This window comes from Narcine bancroftii, chromosome 6 (genome assembly GCF_036971445.1).
Source record: "Narcine bancroftii isolate sNarBan1 chromosome 6, sNarBan1.hap1, whole genome shotgun sequence".
Lineage (NCBI taxonomy): Eukaryota > Metazoa > Chordata > Chondrichthyes > Torpediniformes > Narcinidae > Narcine > Narcine bancroftii.
In genome coordinates, this window is record NC_091474.1 from 4,257,124 (window position 1) to 4,276,712 (window position 19,589).

At 38.3% G+C, this 19,589-nt stretch overlaps 1 protein-coding gene across 3 annotated transcripts in view; it reads left to right on the top strand.

Annotated features, from left to right (window-relative positions):
• The window catches only part of LOC138735617 (cadherin-4-like), a 564,345-nt gene that overhangs the window by 351,835 nt on the left and 192,921 nt on the right, over window positions 1–19,589 (top strand). For all 3 annotated transcript variants that reach the window (XM_069883687.1, XM_069883689.1, XM_069883688.1), the window contains 2 exons: window positions 14,760–14,989; window positions 17,091–17,255. In XM_069883687.1, coding sequence (XP_069739788.1) covers window positions 14,760–14,989; window positions 17,091–17,255 — 395 coding nt within the window. The remainder of the gene's footprint in view (window positions 1–14,759; window positions 14,990–17,090; window positions 17,256–19,589) is intronic.

Consider the following 19,589-nt stretch of genomic DNA (forward strand, 5'->3'; position numbering starts at 1 on the left):
AATTTTAACTTGCAGCCGGAGCACTATAGCAAGGAGGGGAATCCAGGCCTAAAGTTGCCCAAATTGGTTGGTTCCAGAAGTATTTTACATTCATGCTGTTGCCAGGAATGCAAAAGATCCTGAGGGCTATGTACATCTCAATCTCTTATTAATTCCTTTATGGATAGAAACCAGTAAGATCAAATGTTTCAGACTCCTCTCATCTTGTGAGCCCTAATACTGGTTATTTTCTGGGGCATGTCATCCAGAGGTCTGGACTAATTAGATGCAAGTTCCAAATTAAATTCAAGCAATTAAATTCAAAACAATCTGAAATAAATGACCATGAAGGAACTGGGATGTTGTAAAAACTTGTTTAATTCATTCATATTCTTTATGGAAGGAAAATTGCCGCACTTGGTTTGGGTTATGGCCAATTAGAGACTGATAATAAATGCCAACGTTGCCCATGTCCTATCTACAAATAAAAATAATGTGCAAATCAATCTAAATGATTAAATTTACTCCAAAGATCATGAATACAAATGTCAAATTGTGAAGAAATATTACATAAAAGGGAAACGATGCAAAATAATTTTTTGACATATTTGTGATTTACCTTTATTAACTGTTGGCTTCTTCCACCTATTTCTTTAAAATGGCTCAATTTCAGTCGCAGAAAGGATCAAACATAATTAGCAGTCATTTAATTTCAAATATCACAGCCTTAAATCATTTTTTCCCCTCTGTCTCTGCCTTTCAGTCTCTGTACTTGATTTGCCATGGAATTCAGCCAGTTTAATCACTTGCTTTTCATCTCATTTGATGTTAAGTTCATAATCAAACTCTGATTTTGAGGAGAATCTGAGTTTCTAGCTAATCCAGTTTGCTTTTGCTGGGAAGTAGTTCTCCCTTTACCAGTTTGTGGAGAAAATGTAATTCCGATGAAATAAGCAGCAACAAATCTTTCCCTTCAATAATATCATATAATTTAAGAAGCATGGAACAAACATCTGCTGGATTATTATTCTTTGCTATTTCTTCATGGCTCCAAGGTTAGAAATGGTACAGCATGGAGAAATCGATGTTAAAACGGCTGTGTGGTTTCTTCCAGAGCCAGGTGGGATCCTTATATAGACAGAGCAACGGCATATAATTTTGAGAATGTGCAAGAGGCAAAGTTCACTGTATAATCTCAAACTGGTGGTTCGGTTTTGGAACCATTGCTTCTAAAAATGGAGTGCCTAAACCAGTAGTGGTAGGTCAGAGGCATATTTGGAAACTTGGTATCTCTGGTGGATAATCAAGTTTGTGAGAACAGGAATGGATAGTGCTCATTAGCAATAATAATAGTCCCTTTTCCTATCTTCTTGGGCTTGGCTTCGCGGTCGAAGATTTATGGAGGGGGTAAATGTCCACGTCAGCTGCAGGCTCGTTTGTGGCTGACAAGTCCGATGCGGGACAGGCAGACACGGTTGCAGCGATTGCAGGGGAAAATTGGTGGGTTGGGGTTGGGTGTTGGGTTTTTCCTCCTTCAAGGAACAGCCTTCAGCCTGAAATATGAACTCTAATGTTCTCTCCGTAGCTGCTGCTTAGGGCTTACAGCATTTCCTGTTTTAATTTAATTTAAGATTTCAATAATTGTAAATCCCTCAGAATTCTGTGACGTGCTTCAAAGAGGCAGGTATCTTGACAGTGGCTTGAGAGAAGATCCCTATCCTTCCATGAAAGCTGCACTTCCAGGTGATGTCCACTACTGTAATCAGACCATGTTTGCACTTTAATTTTACAGCAGGAGTGTTAAGTATATACAGGTTATTCCCCGACTTGCGTCCACCTGCACATATGACCAATTGTTAAAACAATATGCGTTTGCGCAATATAGTGGCCGGCATACAGTCACCGTTCGGTAGGCATGCACGAAAGATGGCAAGCAAGAGGGAAAACCTATCTCTTGCTGATAAATTGTCTCATTCCATCGTTTCAACCATTTTAAAGGACAGAGAAAATGTGTGAGGCTGTAAAAGGCAAGTATGATGAGCCATCTTGATTCCTGCGCGCAAGAGTTAAGGGCGTGAATTCAAGATTGTCACGGCACTTAACTCTCACACATGCACCAACCCAACTCCAATACGCGAACCCACCACACATGTGCCAACCAAAGACTCTCACACATGAATATAGGTGGCCGCACCCAGCCTACGGACCCCGGGACGCTGACTAACAGGGTAATAATCATATCTTTGCTCTTATATGCCCTGTATCCCTGATATAGTTTGTCAAAAACAACATTTGATTAAAAAGTTTGCTTTAAGACTTGGGTACTCCACCCGCTCAGGCAAAAATCTGACTTGCATCTCTTTTGAGATATGACTGATCCTTCAGTCCCAATTACAGTTGTAAGTCAGAGAGTACCTGTATTACACATCAATTGACATTACTTCTTTGCAAGTGGCAGTCCCTGTGCTTTGGAATATCATATGAAAATAATTTTTGCATCATGCGCAATCCATACATAAAATGCTAAAACAAAAAACTCAGGCCTGAAACGTTAGTTAGATATCTGTACCTGATTTGGTGTGGAATTCAGTAGGACCTGCTGAGTTTATCCAGCACTTTTGTGTATTAACTATAATGTAAATGCTGTGCAAGGTCATTGAACTTCAATGACTTTGTCATCTGGTTGGATTGTGGTTATTTGGCTTTTGTGTCTCTATACAAACTTGGTTTTGTTTTGGAATGGAGGGATGAATGGTTCTGGATGTACCAATTGTTCACAGTGATTTTGCAATTTGATGCACAGAGTTCAAAGGTAAAGAATTAAATCTACAACCTTCCTGAATTGTGTGGCCTGACTATTCCATAGATCAGTTATTGAAAGTGAATAAATGTATTAAATTTATTGTGATGTAAGCCATCCAACTTGGCTCACAATTTTGATAAATTTTAAATCAACTCCGAATATAAAAAAAATCACATTGTAGCATTTAAATCGACTATTTTCTTTGTTCACTGTAAAAATGGCAGCATGTTTGAGTGATATTGATCTTGCTTTGATACTTTATTTATTTGCCATTATTCATTCTGTTGTGAGCAGAGCGAGTTAGTAGCGGTGTGTTGATTTCGTAGAGCTAAGTTTAAAGCTGCCTGTTGGACTTTCATGCACCTTGAAATACTATGAACTGAAAGTAACTAATGCATGGCCAGTCAGGATTCAGTTTTGTACAAATTACTTGGATTATTACCATACTTAAGCTTCTCAATGTCACCTCAATATCAGTAGAAATGTTTCCATATCTTCATTACTAATGGTCTTTATGAAAAAGCTGGAAGCCAATTCCAGCCAATTAAATGCATGCCGTCCAATTAAAATCAATTAACCTACTGACCTCATAGGTTTTGGATGGAAGGAAACTAGAGGATCTGGGAAAACCCAGGCAGGTTATAGGGAGAATGTACAAACTGCTTACAGAAGCACAGGAATTTGAACCTGGGTCACTGGCTCTGTAATAGTGCTGTGAATTGTGGCAGTTAGGAATGCCCTTGGCTTGCTGAGTTGGAATCTGTGGTTAACAAGATAGTCTGCAAATGCTGGGGTCGAGTGCATTACACAAGTGTGCTGTAGAAACTCAGCAGGTCACACAGCATCCATAGGAAGTTACCTGTGGGTGTTTTTTTAGTGCCCTTCATTTCTCTAGTCTTAACCACAATCGTACCCCTCCAATCCCCTCCCATTCATGTAGTTATGCAAGTGTTTCTTGAAGGAAGCTCTTGTACCTGCCTCGCCAACTTTATCTAGCAGCGCATTTCATCTGCTCACTCCCTCTGAGTGAAGAACTATCCTCTCACATCCTTTCTAAATCTGAATCCCCTCACCTTATCATAATGCTTTCTCATCTTTTCCCGGAAACACTTTTTTCATTACTGTTCAGATTTCCTATACTCAGAATTTTATAGACCTCAATCAGATCCCCTCTCAACCTTCTACACTCTAAGGAAAATAGGCCTAGTTTCTCCAGTCTCCCACAGTAACTCAATGTCCCTCATCCTTGCAACCTTTCCAAGTTTATAATATCCTTCCTGCAGCTCAGAAACCATAACTGAGCACAGTATTGCAAATATGTCTCACCATCACCTAGTATATCTTCAACACGACATCTCAGCACTTCAACTCAATGCCCTGACCCATCACAGATCATACAGGTGTGATGTATGAGACAATAATTAGCTTGGAAACAGAAAGTGGCTGCTAAAAAACAGCTAGAAAATGTTCAAGCTTGAAAATAATAGGCTTTCATGGAAGGTTATCAAGAAATACAAAACAGAGAGAGATGTATGAGCTCTATTAGAAAAGAACTGAAACCATCTTCGAGGGCTTGAGTGGTAAATGCTTATCTGCATATCCCAAATGTTGGAGATACTCCTTTGGTTCTGTTCCTGAATTAAATTTTATTTTATTTTGTTTTGCCAAAGAATGCTCCATGGCATTTAACGATATCTCAAAGTGACACCTCTTTATTGTCTGTTTCAAAGCAAAACTAATTACCTTGGGAAGCATGCAAAGTTGGTCTCAACATAAGCTTTAGACCCAGCTTCTAATACTTTCATCCTCGGACAAAATGTTCATGTTGCCATTTCTCTCCAAAGTAAGGTAGCTCATACAAGGCACCTGAAAAATTAAATATTCCATGGCCTCTTCAGATACATAGAAATTGGAATGTGTGGCACCATCCTTTGGAGTACTGTGATAGTTGACCTGAACTGTTGACAGAATCACACAGCAGAACACGGATCACACAACCAACTTTATATTACGCTAGCAAGTGTAAGGGATGGAGAGAAGAGTAGACAGTGCCACTGAGTAGACAGTTCTCTGCACTGAGCCTTCATCAAAGTATACAGCATTTTGGCACACTTTATATGGCCCGTTTTGTTGGTGTATTTTTCACAAGTTTATTACACAACTGTTTAAGTTGCATATTTGATCAGGCCCCTTTGTGTTTGTGTAGCCTTGGTTTAGGTCTTTTTGTCTAATGCCATTTCTTTATCTGCAGGGTTAATCAAATCTTTATCAGTCTCCACAACGCAGTGGCTCCTTTCCGTAATGTTTGTGATTCCTGTGTGACTTTTTCTAGTTCTTGACAGTACCACGTGAACTAATTTTGTGAAAAAATAAAATGTAATTGAAAATGAGGAACTTGGTTTTTTTGAATTTTGAGATTCATTCTGGGCCCTTGCGACATGATGACCTATTGCAGGTGGGACTTGTGACATGTTTGCAAGTCATACCCAAACATCAGTTCTGAGTTTTCTACCGCCATTTGCGGTCCAAGCAATCTTCCCAAATAGTGAACAAAACCAAATCCCTTAATCTCAAATACATCTGCAAATATGTCTGCTGCCATAAGCCAATGGACCTCCGTGGAACATCAACAAAGTCCAGCACGTTATTTATTGTTGCGATTGTCAGATTTTCCTCATCTGTGTACATTGGTACTGATGAAAAAAGCATGGTGTACTGCATGGTTTATGACCTCTATTGTTGCTTAGCTTATTAAAGTTCTTTGGTTACAAACTATAGTTACCACACTCTCCATTTTTGTTTAAAGTTCTTTGCAGGCAAATCAACAATTTTTTTTTAGTTTAGAAATGCAGTTCGATAACAGGCCCTTCCAACCCCACAAACATGCACCCATGGGACGAATTACTAACCTCATGACTGAGATGAATCTGGAGCACCCAGAGGAAACGCACACTGTCACGGGGAGAAGGTACAAACTCCTTGCAGGTAGCCGAGGGTTAGAACCCGGGTCACAGGCACTGTAATACTGTTATGCCCAAAGCAACATTAAGAATGGTGCTCCAAGTTTCAGGACTGATAGTCTAGCACAATGAAACTGGTCCATTTAAACTTAACATCTCTGAACTCCAACACTAATCTCTGGATTTTATTCTCAAATTGCTGAAATTATTGATATGCATCACAAAAAAATGTTGTTTTTTCTCTCTGAAGGAAAAATGCATCTGGAAAATACTTTAAAATTGATTCAAGCAAAAATAATTACTGACATTTCTTAGCAGGTAGATAAATTAACACACGAGGAGAGAGAATTAGTAGCATTTCAAGTTAATTCTATTTTATTTGATCTGTTAAATAATGAATATTTCTAAAATTATCTTGTTTGATTCCTGACATTTTGCTTATGAATCAAAACTTCCTTGTGTATTTAAGTATTCTCACCTTTATTGATGGGTCTTGTTGTTAAAGAGATCATGCTGTTTACCTCCATTTCTGTCTTATTTTCCAAAAAGGATAGTCATTGATCATTTTCAGATTTATTTTTCACCCAGTTCTGCAAATAGCTGCTGTAAAACACTTAGAGTGTCTTTGAATGTAAAATCTTTCTCAGATTTTATGAGTCGTCTTTCATCAGTTACTTGTGATGACCAATATTTAGATTTTTTTTCTTAAAGTTTTCCTCATTTTTCTGCCAATTTTGTCCCTCTCCCTTGCTCTTATTTTTATGTATTCCTCATTGGATAGAATTTAATACCATCTTCCAAGATCTTGTCCATTGTTTTTGTAATAAAATGTTTACTGAACACTATGTTCTTAAATTATAATTTTGCATGATGACCAGACAGAACTCGAGCATCGAAACGCACACAAAATGTTTTTTAATGAAGCATCACTGCTCTTACTGTCTCGAGAATGTGCTAATTTTTAGTGTTCAAGGTCAGGTCTGTGGTGAAGTACATTCAAGCACGGTGCTGTAAATCAGTTGGAATGCCATTCTCTTGTCAGTCATTTCTTCCTTTGTACATCGAGATTGCAGTGCTGGGTCAGAAGAAAGGAAATTATCTTCAAGTAAATCAGAGCGTCTGTGTTTCTCATCAAGATTGTTTTAGTCAAAAAGTTATTGAAATAAGCGTTGGAAGATTGGTTACTTGTGTAATGTTGAGCTGCATTCATGCAAAGAAGTATAATATGGTACTTCAACAAAATCAACAAAAAAAATAGACGGATGTAAATTAACACCAAAATTCCTAAATGGTGTATTCAATATGGTGACCACAAAGCTTTTGGCTTGTCACCTTCTTCTGGGCCATATTTGGATTGCTTTGAAATGATACTCAGGCAATTATCTGAATATTCAAATAATTTTTAAAGGGAGGGCTTGTTTCTCAAATGAATAATGAAGCATTTTATGATGCCTGTGAGTTTGGCTTCCTGCAGTGGTGAAAGCTCTTTAAAGAAGAGAGAGAGAATAAAACGGACTACTTGTTTTATTCACCTCACATTCCTTGAAGGATGCAGTCAGATAGTCAATATTAACTATTGTAACCATGCCGGAAGATATAAGAGCAATACTATTTGTAAAGGTGTTTTCTTAAACATACATAAAAACTGTTTTATTTAGATAATTGCTAGATATTATTCCAGATGGTAATGATCAGTAATTCACTATTGACATCAATTCTATGAAAGTTTTTAATTCATTTATCTAAAAAGCCCAAAGATTGTGAAATGGACTTCACCTGCTCCATGGTCAGTCTCTGCACCATAAAAATATTTATTTTTTTCAAGCTCTTACTTTTAAATCAAGGGTGCTGCAGTGCACTCAGGGAGGTAATTGTAAGTCCATACACAGCAAACCAAGGTCATTAGGTTGGTTTTGAAAAGAAGCAGTCAGCCAAAATAGCAAGATTCATTTTCTTTGAGAGGCTTGATTAAATTAATGTTTTTTTTTAAAAAAACAAGCCTTTGCTTCATTATCCTTGTTTCATTGTCGAAAGAAAAATCCTTGCAGGAACAATATTGGTGATGAACATTTTGTATATTAATATCAGTGGACAACAAAAATTTTGCTTCCTGAACACTTTTGGGTGTATTTCATGGATTTTGGGCTGCTAATCACAAAAATCACCTTTTCCTATCCCGTACCATTTTTTAGATATAAGCTTTTTTTTTTGTGATTTCCTGTCCTATTTTAATTCTACTCATATATTGCCCACAAAGCAAGCTGTTCTGTCATTGAAAATTCATTTTCTGCACCATCACTTGGACTTTTTCCCCGCTGCTCTTGGTGAAGTCAGTGACGAACACGGTGAAAGATTTCACCAGGAAATTGCAACCATGGAAAAGCAGGGTCAGGGCATCAAGAATCCATCAATGCTGGCCCACTGTTTTTTGACACTGATACAAGAGGCATCAGATGCTGAGTACAAATGAAAATTAGCAGCAAAACATTTTTAATCAGTTGAAATAATGAAAAGTGCCAGCATTATTATGAGATTAAGCATGCTAAATTCAATAAAAGCTAATTTAATGGTTTTTTCTTCCAATATCCTAGGTGATGCAGCAAATCTAAAATATTTTTTGTATTCAGCTTGAACTTGTCCATCATAATCCCATTTTTTCAGGAAGCAAACATGAAAACATTTATTGTCCAGTCTATTCAGTACAACCTGTCCAGTCCATGGAAAGAGAATGCATTATGTTAGATGACTCAAATGTTAAATGTCAAGTTCGATAGCACCTATAATGTCCTCTTTTGAATTCCTTCACTGCTTTATTTGGTATTGTTGGAGAAAGCGACATAACGTTAATGGCATCTGAGCTACATGCATTAGCTGTTATTTCTCTTATGGCTCGACAGGCAGTCTTACTCAGATGGAGGGACATTACCCCATCTCATCATGCTGTATATGATGTCATGTTTGATTTAAACTTGGAGAGGATTAGATGCTCATTTTCCAATTTGAATTCAAATTTTCAAGCACTGTGGGGACCTTTTATGTATTATTTTTATAATCTTTGATTTGTTATGAAGGTAGAACTGTTGACTAATGAGGTAATTTATCACTCTTGATAAGAATACTGGGTTTTTATTTTGGCCAAACAGTTTTCTTGGTTGTGGGTTTAGATTTTCCTTTTTTTTTAATAATAAAATATCAATACATAGAATCTATTTGATTAAAATGTGGGATACCTTGGATGAAATGATATGATCTAAGGTTGATGTATCTTTTTGACTTTTAACATATATCCTTATGTACTCTGTATTTTAGATGTGAAATTTCAAAGTTAAAATATTCAAAAAGAAAAATTAGTAGCTGAATGCAACCAATCACACTTTCTATTCCAGTCTTGACATTGCTAAATGTAAATATTCAAGTTGTAAAATTGAGTGTAAATTCAAATTGAAGCTTATTGTTACATGTACTAAGGTGCAGCGAGAAAGTTTGTTTGTTGAGCAGTCCAGCTAGATATCCCACACGTGGTACTAACCAATTTTTTAACAAGTACACGTGCAGAGTTACAGGGAGCGATCAGTTAAGCACAGAACAAAAGCGTAATTTTACTCATATGAGGTTGATTCAGGGAGTCTGATGGTGGCAGGAAATAAATTGTCCTGGAATCTTGGGGTGTGAGATCACACACCACCGCTTCCTGATGGGAGGGGGGTGAAAAGAGTGTGGCTGCAGTGGGGAGAGACTTTCAATTAACAGCATTGTTTTTTTTCAAGACAGCAGAGAGTGTAGCTGAAGGTGAGGAGTGTTTGTGTGATGGTTCACAACTCTCACAAAAAAGTTTTGTTTTGCCAGAATCGATGATAATTCATTGTCTCATTGTTGAAAAGCGAAAGGATTTTTAGTATTCTTTATATTAATTTCTGCCTTCTCATGTTGATTCAATAATGATTCACATTGTTAACTTGGAAGCGAGATGGTCATGTGGAAGATGAGCCCTTGACTGAGTGATTCATATCTGGCATTGTTTGTTTTTCCTGGCCTTATTCAGATTCATTATCTAAAGAATACCAATTCTTCTCTTTGGCTTGACTTCACGGACGAAGATTTATGGAGGGGTCGTATCCACGTCAGCTGCAGGCTCGTTGGTGGCTGACAAGTCCGATGTGGAACAGGCAGGCGCGGTTGCAAGGGAAAATTGGTGGGTTGGGGTTGGGTGTTGGGTTTTTCCTCCTTTGTCTTTTGTCAGTGAGGTGGGCTCTGCGGTCTTCTTCAAAGGAGGTTGCTGTCCGCCGACCTGTGAGGTGCCAAGATGCACGGTTGGAGGCGAGATCAGCCCACTGGCGGTGGTCAATGTGACAGGCACCGAGAGATTTCTTTAGGCAGTCTTTGTACCTCTTCTTTGGTGCACCTCTGTAACGGTGGCCAGTGGAGAGCTCGCCATATAACACGATCTTGGGAAGGCGATGGTCCTCCATTCTGGAGACGTGACCTACCCAGCGCAGTTAAATCTTCAGCAGCGTGGATTCGATGCTGTCGGCCTCTGCCATCTTGAGTACTTAGATGTTGGTGATGAAGTCGCTCCAATGAATGTTGAGGATGGAGCGGAGACAACGCTGGTGGAAGCGTTCTAGGAGCCGTAGGTGATGCCGGTAGAGGACCCATGATTCGGAGCTGAACAGGAGTGTGGGTATGACAACGGCTCTGTATACGCTAATCTTTGTGAGGTTTTTCAGTTGGTTGTTTTTCCAGACTCTTTTGTGTAGTCTTCCAAAGGCGCTATTTGCCTTGGCGAGTCTGTTGTCTATCTCGTTGTCGATCATTGCATCCGATGAAATGGTCCAGTCGAGATAGGTAAACTGGTTGACCGTTTTGAGTTCAGTGTGCCCATCAGGATAAATAAACTTATGAGAGGACCATTATTTGAGACAATTAATAGGTTAATTGCTGCACACTACTTTATTTCTGTCAAATTGATTAATTAACTTTGGAATTACAATTTTGTTTGTGGTCATAATCACTCATTTAGGAGAACAAATAGTGTTTTAAAACTGAACTTTCAGCTGCAGTGCTCAGTTGATTGAACCAAGCCTGAAGATTTAGATTTGATCAATTCAAATTCATCCTTTTGCAGATTTGAATACAAGCTGCATTTATTTTCCAATGCACACTTATTCTGAGCATAAATTTTTCTTATCCTATGAGCTTGCCAGGTTGTGTATTGTCTCTGTTCGTAGTACACTGAGGCCTCTGTGCATGTGATATTAATGTTAAAAAGATGACAGAAAAAAAGATAAATCAAGAAAGAGTGATTAAATCTTAGCAAGGTTTTAGACAAACCTGGTTTGTTGGAGGAAGGGAAAGTTGATGACAATAAATAATGTTTAGATGTTTGAGAATTAATGAGTTGGAGTTGATTGTTCAAATCAGTTTTGAATATAGTGGATAGGAAGAGGATTATATATTTGGAGATGAGCATTTGACTCCAATGCCAGCAATCAATAGAGAAGGTACAGAGGTTACAGCAAAGAGATGAAACATGCAAGGAAAAGTGTCCATCAAATGACAAACTTCTTTTTGTATCCTGTCGGAAATACAAGACAACATTACAGATATTGAACACTGAATAGTTGGGCTTTAGAGGAGAAAAGCTAGGATTAAATAAATGTGTGACTTGGAAGTGGAAGCCACGTATTTTGGAAGCAGCTATGCTAGTTCTGAAACTAGAGACCTAGGTTTGCGATGCAGGAATCTTAAGTAAGCAAATGAGAAGCTGGAGGAACTCATCAGGTTAGACAGTATCCATGGAAAGAAATGGATAGGCAACGTTTTGGGTCAGGAAAATTTATAAGACTAAGATGGGAAGGGGAGATAACAAGCATAAAAAGGTGGGATACGGTCACTGGGAACTGGACAAATGAAGGTGGGAGAGATGGATTGGGGAAGTGGCTGGGAAGAAGATATAACAGGAGGAAGTTGAGTGAAAAGCAAGCTCTAGATTGAGTGAGGAAAATGGGTCCAGGAAAAGAACAGTTGGAAACAATGGTACCTGAAAAGTTTAATGTTCATAATGTTGGGCTGTGGGAAACCCAGGTATAATTGGAAATGTTATTTGAAATGGGCCTCACCTTCTCAATGGATAAAGCTGAGGACAAACTGGTCTGTATGAGAATGAGGAGAGAAATTAAAATGGCTGCTAGATAAGAGTTCCATCTGGCATATGCGAATGGTACACAGATGTTCCACAAAGCAGTCAACAATTTGTATTTTATCTTACTGATATAGACTGCACTGACTGTAGTAGACTAGCTTGGGAGAAGTCATGCGAAACTCTCAACTGGATAGTATAGGATAGAGGTGTGGGAGGAGATGTTGGGATAATCTTACGCCGACTGTGCTTGCAGTGGGAAATTGCCAGGGTTAAGGGAGGGGTGAATGGAGAAGAAAGGTCAGGGAAGGAAGAGCAAGCCAGGAAGCCACAGAATTAGTGGTCCCTATCCATTGTGAGAGTGAGGCCAAATGTAACCTTGAAGAACAATTTATATTCCACCTAAGTAGCCTCCAAGGCAGGTATTCCACATCCTGATCCAGTTCCACTGTTTCCATCTAAGTTCCATTTCAGTGCTTACTTTTCACTCAACCCATCGATCCAGGTTTCCTCCTCTACCTGTCTCCCCACTCCATTTCTCCTGCCTTCATTTGTCAGGTATTCTATAATCTCTCCCCCTACCACCCCCACCTTTCTATATTTGCTGCCTCTTTCCCATCTAAGTCTTGACAAAGGGTCCTGAACCAACATTTACTGTTCATTTCCCTCCATTGATTCTGCCTGACTTGCTGAGTCCTGAGTACCTCCAGCTTCTAGCATTGTCTCCTGATCTTTCACACACCCTCCATGACTCATCATTATCTATCTGACTCCTTTGTGCATCTCTCTCCCTTTGGCAACTGACGCCCTATGGCCGCTGTTCATCATATTCCACCTCTGCCTGTTTGGCTGCCTCATCCCTCCAACCCTATCCTATTTACCCTCCTGTCACTTTCATCAGATCAGGAGGTTCAGCTTGAAATGTCGACTATACTTTTTCACCCACTGATACCTGCTGAGTTCCACAGACGGATTGTGTTTGGCTTCAAATTCCAGCATGTGTGTCTGTCTCCAGCTTTGTTTGCTAACTAATTGTGGAACTTCTATTTTTGTCCAGAGCAGATACAAGCTGAGGTCAGGGAGGTCAAAGAATCAAGATTGAGGGGAGGTTATTAAAGATTAGCCGCAGCATTTGAAGATCAGATTTGTCAGAGCAGATTTGTTTGGGAATAATTGTCTGGGGATTGAAATGAAGCCAGCTTTTCATTCTGTAGTGAAAGGCACTCGAGAGACCAAGGTATGAGTCAGCCAGTAGGTAATTAGAGATTGTCAACTTTTCAGGATGTTCAATTTTAAGAAAGGAGCATCAGCAAAAGACTTGATAGGAATGGATAATAAGTGGACAAGGTCATTGATGTGAAGAAGAATGAGAGTTAGAGAGCCCCTGGGAGATCTGGAGTTAACGGGGAAGAATAAACCCATCAACTAGGACACAGGTAGTGATTTGAAAAGGAAGCAGATGGCTACGAAATGCAGCGTTCCTTCAAGCACTTGTAAAGCTGCATTACTTTAGAAATGAATGCTACTGGATCTTAATTTAAGGACTTGGAGCTATCTAAAGTCTACACAGGTGAATCATCAAAGTGAAGTAGATAGGCTTGAGGTAGAGTAGAGGAAGACCCAAACCAAAATCTACATTGGCAATTGTGATGTAGGCTAGTAATTCCAAAACTTCAGAATTTATATATTTAGAAAAGACTGACGCAAGGTCAAAAAATACTTTGTTTAGAAGAGGGGCCATGCTTTCAAGTAAAAAAGGTGAACTGGGGACTGAGAAATTGGAAACATAGCACAGGAAATAACGAGATCAAAGTGCAGTGGAATAGTCAAATCTGCGAGAAAGATAACCTGCTATTGGCTACGGATCAAAACAAAATGATCATCTTTAATGGGATATGCAAATACAATAATATCATTTGGACAACATTGCTAAAATGTTGCCTGGGAGCTGATAAAAGTGATCAAAACAAGATTGTGAAATGTCTGTCTCGTCACGTTAAGCTTCAGCACATTTCCATGACAGCACACTGACGACTGCACTCTGAGTATATAAATGATGACTGTTTCATCGATTCATTTGTGCTGCAGAAAATCACAGTCCTGTAATGTCATGGTCACTTTATTGTACCTCTCAGTGTCGTCTTACTGCCTTCCATTATTTTCGGCAGTTGTTTCCATTTGATCAGCAGGAACTGGGTAAAATTTAGCCGCACAGCAGATAGAGCGATCTTCTCATCTGACGAGACCATGGTTCATTGTACACAGGGTTAATCCAAAAAAGCTCGATTGAAGATAAATTAGTTGTCATATTCCATTGAAAATATTTATTAGAGATGATTTTTTTTTCTTTTGGGAACCCTCCTAAGTATATTTAACAAGCCATATTTAATTATTTTTGGGATACTGATGCATTCTTTGCACCATTCATATATCTTTGTTAATGGAACTGTTTGCACAGTGAATGGAAACAGCTTTTGTAACTGACTGGGAGGCTTCTTTCATTCAACTCGCATACCCAAGTGAAAATGTGAAGATCAAGTGGGCTGAGAACTAAGAAACACATTCACCATTCTTTACAGTTGGAACATAAATGGGGGCTATTTCCCTGATTTGATGGCCATCATGTGAATGTATTTAAAATAAGAAGTGTTTCTCATCCAAGATCTCAAGAGAGGAGACACAACAGTCTTCCTTAAAAGTCAAATACTTTACAGTGAAAGCTGTTAGATCATTTCCTTGATAGGTGTTTTTAAAACTGAAAATGTACCTCTTGGAATTAATGTCTCTCACTTGTGTTTGATTACCTTTCTTGTTGTCTGCCTATCACAGAGCATCACATTGTCTGTTTCCCCCCCCCCCCCCCCACCCCATTTTCTAGTGGAATTTGACAACTGTGCTGGAAATGAAGAGATTCGGTATCAAAGCAGAAACCCAGACTTCACGGTGGAGAAAGACGGCACGCTCTATACAACCCGACCAATACAGGTCCCCACAAAGCAAATCAAGTTTACAGTTACTGCACAGAACATCAGGACACAAGAGAAATGGGAAACTGTGATCAAACTACTTGTAAAAGCATGGGAAAGCTCAATTTACAATGCACAAAAGGTATTTATATTATCCATCAGAAAACCTGACCAAACACTTGATTATCGGTATGCTTTTGATGTAGTTTGCTGAATAACACCTTCTGTAGTTTTCTGAGAATGATTGACTGGTAAAGAGAAGTTTACTGCCAACTGACATTGTTTGCTTTCTGTTGATGTATTCAAGTTAACAGTTTTACCCCAATTGCCTTGAGGGTAGTGACGAATTACAATCCTGAACCAGCACAAAATGTACAGTGCTTCTTAGGAAGGACTGGAGCTTAATTCTATTCTGTCGAGAGGATGGCCATGTGTTTTGGACAGAATGGAGTATTGCCTGTGGGGAGAAGGTGGAGGGGGGAAGCATACAAATATTCCCAAAAAGATACTATCCTTGTCCGAGACTATGAGTTAGGAAGACGATGCAAAGTAGTTTGTGTGGCAGCATTGTTTGATGGTCAGACAGCAACCATGGTGTACCTGTGGCAGACGGAATGAATGCCAAGATGGGTCATTAAAGTGGCCAATTTACCCTGGGTTCTGCTGAGCTCATGAATATTGTTGAAGTTCCACCCTTCAAAAGCTTTCGAGGGTTGTCAGTCAATTGGGTAGCACAGGTTCACAGGCCGGAAGATTCTGTTACCATGCTGTATGTCTGAATTTTTAATATAAATTGATGAATTTAATATTTATACACATCAAGATGATCTGGGTGTGTTCCAGTCGTCTTTTGGCATCTGTCTTGCAGGCCATGGAAATGGTTTGGGGAGTTAAGCAGTGAGTCTTTCACCATAGATCACCAACCCTCTGATGCCTCTTCCAACCACAATGTTTACAAGGCCAGGCCAATGAACTTTCTGGTGGGTGGGGAACACCCAAATGACAATGTTTTCTCTTGTAGATAGTTGTTGCATGACACCTCTGTGACATAGAAATTGAATATTACTACTGGCCAGACCAAGCCTGAGCACAGGTTTCCCAGTTTAGTCAATTATTCCGAACAGCAGTCACTGAATTTACTTTCTCTTTGTGCTGCAAATGCTGAAGGGCAGAACGAAGCAAAATCTTTCTTAAAATGCCTTTCTCTTTACTTTCATAAACATTTTATTTTATTAATAAACCAAAGATGGTGTATATTTTGAAATAATTTTCCCAAGTCAAGGACATTTAGGGATGAAGCCATATTAGCTCTGATGATGTAGACGAAGGATGTTGGTTCAGAAAATTGACATAAAGTTGACTCCCACCACCCAGTAAATATCACTTGAATTTTCACAACAAGTGTACAGCTCCCTGCAATAGTTACAAAACCATGCTGAGACTGAGTTTCCCATTTCTAAACATTGGCATTTCACCTGCCCAGTTATTTAGAGATAGGACATTCATACAGTTAATGAAACCTGAACTATTGCTTCACATTTCATTGTGCTGTGTAGTTTTTCTTTAGAAAACACAGAGCAATTGAGAAGCACTCAAGTTCTGTATCTCTTGAAGGTATATTTTATGTGAAACAAAAAGTATTCTTGCTTGCTCAGTTTACTGTCTAACATAATTAGTTAGTATTGCTATCACAACATGTGTAAATATGAAATATATAACGTGTGATGTTTGTATTATTACAATAAAGAAACTTGGGTTCTTTTTAAAACAATTAGATTTATTAACTAAGAAAACAGCACTGAAAATGGAACATACACATGCAGACCTCATGGGAAGGCATCCATCTTGAATCTACTCAAGATGCAACAACATTCACAAGATGCAACGTTTCCCACACACTCTGTCTCCGATCCCTCCTGATGGCAGCACTCTAACGCGACAATGTGCAATTTCCCTATGTATTTAAAAAAAGCTAAGCTTTTTAATCCAGATCTATTGTCAAAATGATTATTGTGAAAATGTACTTGTTCCGATAGTTGTTGATGTAAATGATATAATTGCATACCCATGTGTCAATTAAACAGGACCACAGATAATAAAATACATCAAGCTGTTAAACTGCAACATGTTGATTAGTTTTCACATGTGAATTTTCATCTGGTTACGTTGATTGTCAGGACCAATTTAACAATTGGTTTTGAAGCCAAAATTGAAGAGTTTTTCTATTTTAATTTCATGAACAGAATGGGAAGAAAAATGTGCCTTCTGAGCAGCTGGATAATACACTGTTTCCATGGCGCCAACCGCAGATCTCCAGTGGGCTAAGAAGACACAAGAGGGATTGGGTTATTCCTCCAATCAATGTACCAGAAAATTCTAGAGGACCCTTTCCAATCCATCTGGTTCGAGTAAGTAGCATCAAAGACCTTCCAGACTATACACCAAACTGTCATTTGGAAAGAGGTAGTGTTCTAAACACAGTTTTTCTTTTAAATTGAGCATATAGACTTTGAAAGGACTCCTTCTCATTCTTTATTTGTCCTCTGTATAAATTACAGTGTCATCTGTGCAGAATTGCATTTTTTGCAAATAATTCACATATTTTGACAGTAACATTAAATACAGTTAATCTCTTAATGCACAAATGGAAAATGTGTTCTTCATGTAAGCTGTAATGTATACTATAGACTTTCAATCTTATAATTTTTCCTAGGATCCTTTTAACATGCAGAATAACTAACTCTAGGTCATGATCAGCTCACAACAAACTGTTTATCTATAACCTTCCACTAGATTGTGTATTTTCACTGTAAACTTGACTGCAGATTTATTGCGATGTATGTACACGGTTTATAAATATTGAGTGGTTACTGTCTGGACCCTGTCATGAGAGGAAAAGACACTGACTTCCAGAAATACAAGTAGGAATGCAGAGCAGGTCGATTGCATTTTTTTAATTTGATTATTTTGTTTTAAAAGACTCAAGGCAATATATACAAACAACACAGGACATTTTTTAATCACACAGAGTCCAGTATTTTCTGCCCCCTTCCCCGGAATTGCATCTTGAAAGAGAAAGACAGGTTAACCTAACCAGTGTAATTTTATTCCGTCTGAGCTGGTTTCAATGGACAGAACTGTGTGGGTGTTTGACCTGCTGAGCAATTAGCACTGTTTGCTCTTTCCTGGGATTAAGTGAAAGAATAAACAAAAGACCAGTTAAATAAGAAAATAATGAAGAGAAGTCATAAAAATATGAGGTAAAAAAAGCAGAAAGTTAAGAAATTTGAATGAAAAGAATGATAAAGTGATAAAGGTGGAGAGTGTGATTAAATGATTGGACTTGTTTATTTTAGGTTAAAGTTTAATTTGTTCAAATTCCTCTCCTTAGCCCTATCTCCAGATTTTTCCTTCTGTTCTGAAAACCCTGTCATGTGCCAGGATCATCCTCAGAGCTATTTGCTTTATTCAGTCCAAAAGACTATGTTGTGCCTGTAGTTGCATTCCTTTCTACCAGTATCATCTTTAGCCTTGAACCAGGAATAGTTTGATTAATATCAACAGCAGCTCCGTCGGTGTTGAGGTGCATCAAAACAAAAGAAAATCTCAGCAGTTCTTCCTTCATCTTTAACTTTTACCATTCCATTTTCAAAACAAAACTTGAAGATTGTTTCCTTCAACTTGGGTCAGATACTCATCTTTGTACATCCAAAGACTTTGAAAATATAAAAGGAGTACATTTAATTAACTTATGAGATTATTGCACGGTTCACCTGGTTACCTAAAGGTTTTCATATCAATCAAAAGATTAAATAGACAGAGTAATTTCTTCATTGACAGGTGGAGCTACTTTATCCGACTGTTCACAACAGTATAAGTGAAGCATAGTCTCATGGGAAAATCTTGCTCAATGAACTGTGTAGCGTTTTCTCATTTAATTCCACTGCTCTCAAGAATCTTGCAAGAAACCTCTGTCATCTGTTCCCTCGTTAAGAATTCAAAGGGGAATTTGATTGAGTCATGATTGAGCAAGGTTTGTAGAGTTGTGGATTATGTTACAACAAAGAATTTTGAAATGTTTTTCAGCTGAAGCTATATGGAAAAGCTCACCAGATAAACTTGATCATTGCTGTCCAACATGCAATCCCTAAGTCCTGGCAATCTAGTACCAACTTGTACAAAGACTTCTCATTGTACTTAAATTACTTTGCCTCAATTAATACTATCACAGTCAGATAGATGTTACAATGCATTGAATTCTTCAGCACGTCTTATCTTCTTGAAAGAAACTTGACAGGAGAACATGGAGCAAATGTTTCCTGTGCTGCCTGGTAGAAGGTGATAACGTGTTATGCACATCCTTGGAGCTGTTCAGTTATTTAATCAATCATAAAAGTTTGTTTAGATGTGGTGTTATTCTTGTAATGTTTGATCAATTATTGTCATGACTGCATATCCCATCTTAATAAACCGCGCTGGAGATGTAAACAAATAAATAAATAAACACTGAATTGCTACAAATGTTTTTTTTTGCAATTCATTGGTGTGTTCGGGTGATACATGATTAATTGTCACTATGGGTAATGTTATATCACACTCTGCAGAAGTCCATTGTTAGAGAAAAGGTTTTCATTATTATTAATAACCAGTGTTCAGGCTGTGAAATTAATTTAAACTGAATTATTTGAAGCTTGGACTACATTGAATTCCAGAATCATTAAAGTGAGTCCCCGTACTGCCAG